At 37.3% G+C, this 2,873-nt stretch overlaps 1 protein-coding gene across 1 annotated transcript in view; it reads left to right on the forward strand.

Moving 5' to 3' along the window:
* Positions 1-2,788, forward strand: part of LOC104940359 (diacylglycerol O-acyltransferase 1) — a 12,541-nt gene extending 9,753 nt beyond the window's left edge. The window contains exons 7-13 of the mRNA XM_027287141.1: positions 196-255; positions 477-518; positions 605-649; positions 939-1,051; positions 1,376-1,441; positions 1,887-1,974; positions 2,283-2,788. Of these exons, the coding sequence (XP_027142942.1) occupies positions 196-255; positions 477-518; positions 605-649; positions 939-1,051; positions 1,376-1,441; positions 1,887-1,974; positions 2,283-2,399 (531 nt within the window). The 3' untranslated portion in view covers positions 2,400-2,788. The remainder of the gene's footprint in view (positions 1-195; positions 256-476; positions 519-604; positions 650-938; positions 1,052-1,375; positions 1,442-1,886; positions 1,975-2,282) is intronic.
* The last annotated feature ends 85 nt before the right edge of the window (positions 2,789-2,873 follow it).

The following is a 2,873-nucleotide window of genomic DNA, read 5'->3' on the forward strand; positions in this document are numbered from 1 at the left end:
TAATGACAATAAAGTCTAACACAGCAAGCAACATGAGCAGTCAGACAATTAGACAAACCATCTCAGGTCAAGTACAGTGTGCTGTAGAATAATTACTTGAATGTTTCCAGTAATGATACATAATGTTCACTGTTTTTCACTGTTCGTTATCCTATGCATCCATTTCTTTAATTCTTTGAAATCATTTCCCTCCCTCATGTGTGTCTTTGTTTCCAGCTGTTCTTCACTCAGCTGTTAGTTGCTCTCACTCAACAGGTATGGCCTTATAATGTGAACCACAACAGATGTATGGTGCTATATTTGTCTGTCCATTTACATTTGAAGTGTTTTAATGTCATTATTTTTTTTTTTTCTAAAACCTCATGATATGACGTATTGCTGTAATTGTACTACCCTGATTGCAATAATGAGTACTGCAAGAAATGAAGCCAGTTTACAGCGCATGTAAACACTGATTTTTACTCTCTTTCTATCAGTGGATGATTCCCATCATTCAAAGTTCCATGAAACCACTAGAGGTAAGGACCACAAAAAGATGGTGTGACTTATAACTACACAAAACAACATGATAATGTTTTTTCATCTATGTGTCTCTCCTCTGTAGGACATGGATCTGTCCAGGATGACAGAGAGACTTCTGAGATTAGCTGTAAGTAAAACACAACATATTTAAATTCTACGTATAGAATATTTTTCTGACTTTGTCTCCATGTGTTTTCTTAGTTGATGGCCAGCACGACATAACACACAGAGCATTACAAAACACAGTTGTAGGAGAGAATTTCAAAATAAAACTCACATTCATTTGTAGCATGAGATCATATTAAACACAGCTCAGAATAATGAAAATCACCTCAACATTTAAATGTTTAATTGATGTCAAATTAAAGATTAAAAGTCTCGGCCATGTGACATATATTGTTCTTCTATTCCTCTAGGTTCCCAATCACCTGTTGTGGCTGATGTTCTTCTACTGGTTCTTCCACTCGTCTTTGAACTTCACTGCTGAGCTGTTGCGCTTTGGAGACAGACAGTTCTACAAGGACTGGTGGTCAGTCTGTGTTATTTATGGGTTTTGTGAGTGGTGGTGGAGTTTATAATGTACTGTAGAATTTTAACATCATCTGGGCTTTTTGTCGAGTCAAAGGAGTACATTTTGCATATATATCACTTCATGTATTGCACCTGCAGTTGCTGCTATTAGTAAATCGATTTCATCATTCATTGTACTGAAGGATAATTACTATTATTTCATCTTTCCAGCAATAATGATTTTAGACTTTTTCATGTTCATCAGTATTCATCAAACTGCCTTAGATCCATTATTTAGACCGTGAAATGCTTCAGTGCTCTATTTTTCTGACTCTTCTTTCAGGAACTCTGAGTCAGTGACATATTTCTGGCAGAACTGGAACATCCCCGTACACAAGTGGTGTCTACGGTGAGTTATTCACACACTAACACAATGAGAGGGAGCAATGAAATTTATAGAACTGAACAAGGCACAAGGCTTAACAAGGCCCGCCGATATACTGAAGTGATTCATCTGGCTGTGAGAGAATAAGTGGTAGTAATAAATACAGTGCCTGCAGCCAGTTCCACATCCACTAACGTGGCAGTAGGAGCAAAAGCAGCAAGGTTGTATTAAACAAGACAAAGTAAATTAAATGCTATTTAATGTCTATTTAATTCTTGTCAGGAGAATTACAGGACATTAGAGAGTTAGACAGATACTCAACAAAACAAATAAGTGAAATAGCTGTCCTCAAGCCATTTCTACAGCCTTCATTAAGGTGTTTGGCTTTCTGTTTTACAGTATATGTCCATCTACCAGATCATCTGTCAGGCCACCCAGTTCAACATCTGTTCTTTTGTCTGTCTTGCAGCCACTTTTACAAGCCACTCCTTAGGAGAGGATTTAGTAAAATGGTCAGCCAGTCAGCTGTCTTCTTCTTGTCGGCTTTCTTCCATGAGGTAAGAGCTGAGACAGAGACCACTGTCTCTGTTTCTGTTGACACTGTAGATAGTTCTCAGTACACAGTAAAAGGTCATCAGTGGGTCATTTCAAGTTGTGCTGTCTTAAATCTACTGAGCCTGCCAGTCTTATTGTATACATTGTATCTGCATGGGTCACTGTATCACTGTATATCTGTTTCCACTAGTTCAGTGTAAAGTCAAAAGTCCTTATTCTTAAATGTTCTTAAATGTTCTTGTGTTGGTCAGATCATACTGTATTTTGTAGAGAACATTTACTTAATATCATTTTTGTTTCCCTGTGTCAGTACTTGGTGAGTGTTCCTCTGAGGATGTTCAGACTTTGGGCCTTCATGGGCATGATGGCACAGGTGAGACCCAAAAAGAAAAAGTTTACAAAAGCATGCATGTCTAGATACAACTAAATACTAGACCGTGGACAGAGGTACACGTAAAAGCATAAGGTTAGTCTACACATTAGATAATGCTCCAATCAACATTTATTGTTAAGCCACCATGTAACATTCAGTCACAAGCTTTTCTTCAATACACCATTTTAATCAGAATTGTTTTCGTAATGTTTGAAAAGGTTAAAGAAAAAAATATGTACAAGTGTGACATTTAAGTGTGGTTACATAAATAGTTTATTGGTGTACCCCTGTCATACTAAAAGTCAAAATAAAGACAAGTGGATGATGTTCCTTTTGACTCCTGTGGGACATTTTAAAAGGTGCTCTCAGTGTTTGGCCTTGGCTTCAGTATCATTAACTTAATTAATTACCTAATTAGCACAACAGGGCACGATTGATCTATCATGGGGAATATGGCAGGACAGTAGGCAATAAAAGTGCCCCTTGGTCTTTGCTGACTTTGTTAGTTTGTTATTCATGATAGTTTGC

Source organism: Larimichthys crocea, chromosome XIII (assembly GCF_000972845.2).
Source record: "Larimichthys crocea isolate SSNF chromosome XIII, L_crocea_2.0, whole genome shotgun sequence".
Classification (NCBI taxonomy): domain Eukaryota; kingdom Metazoa; phylum Chordata; class Actinopteri; family Sciaenidae; genus Larimichthys; species Larimichthys crocea.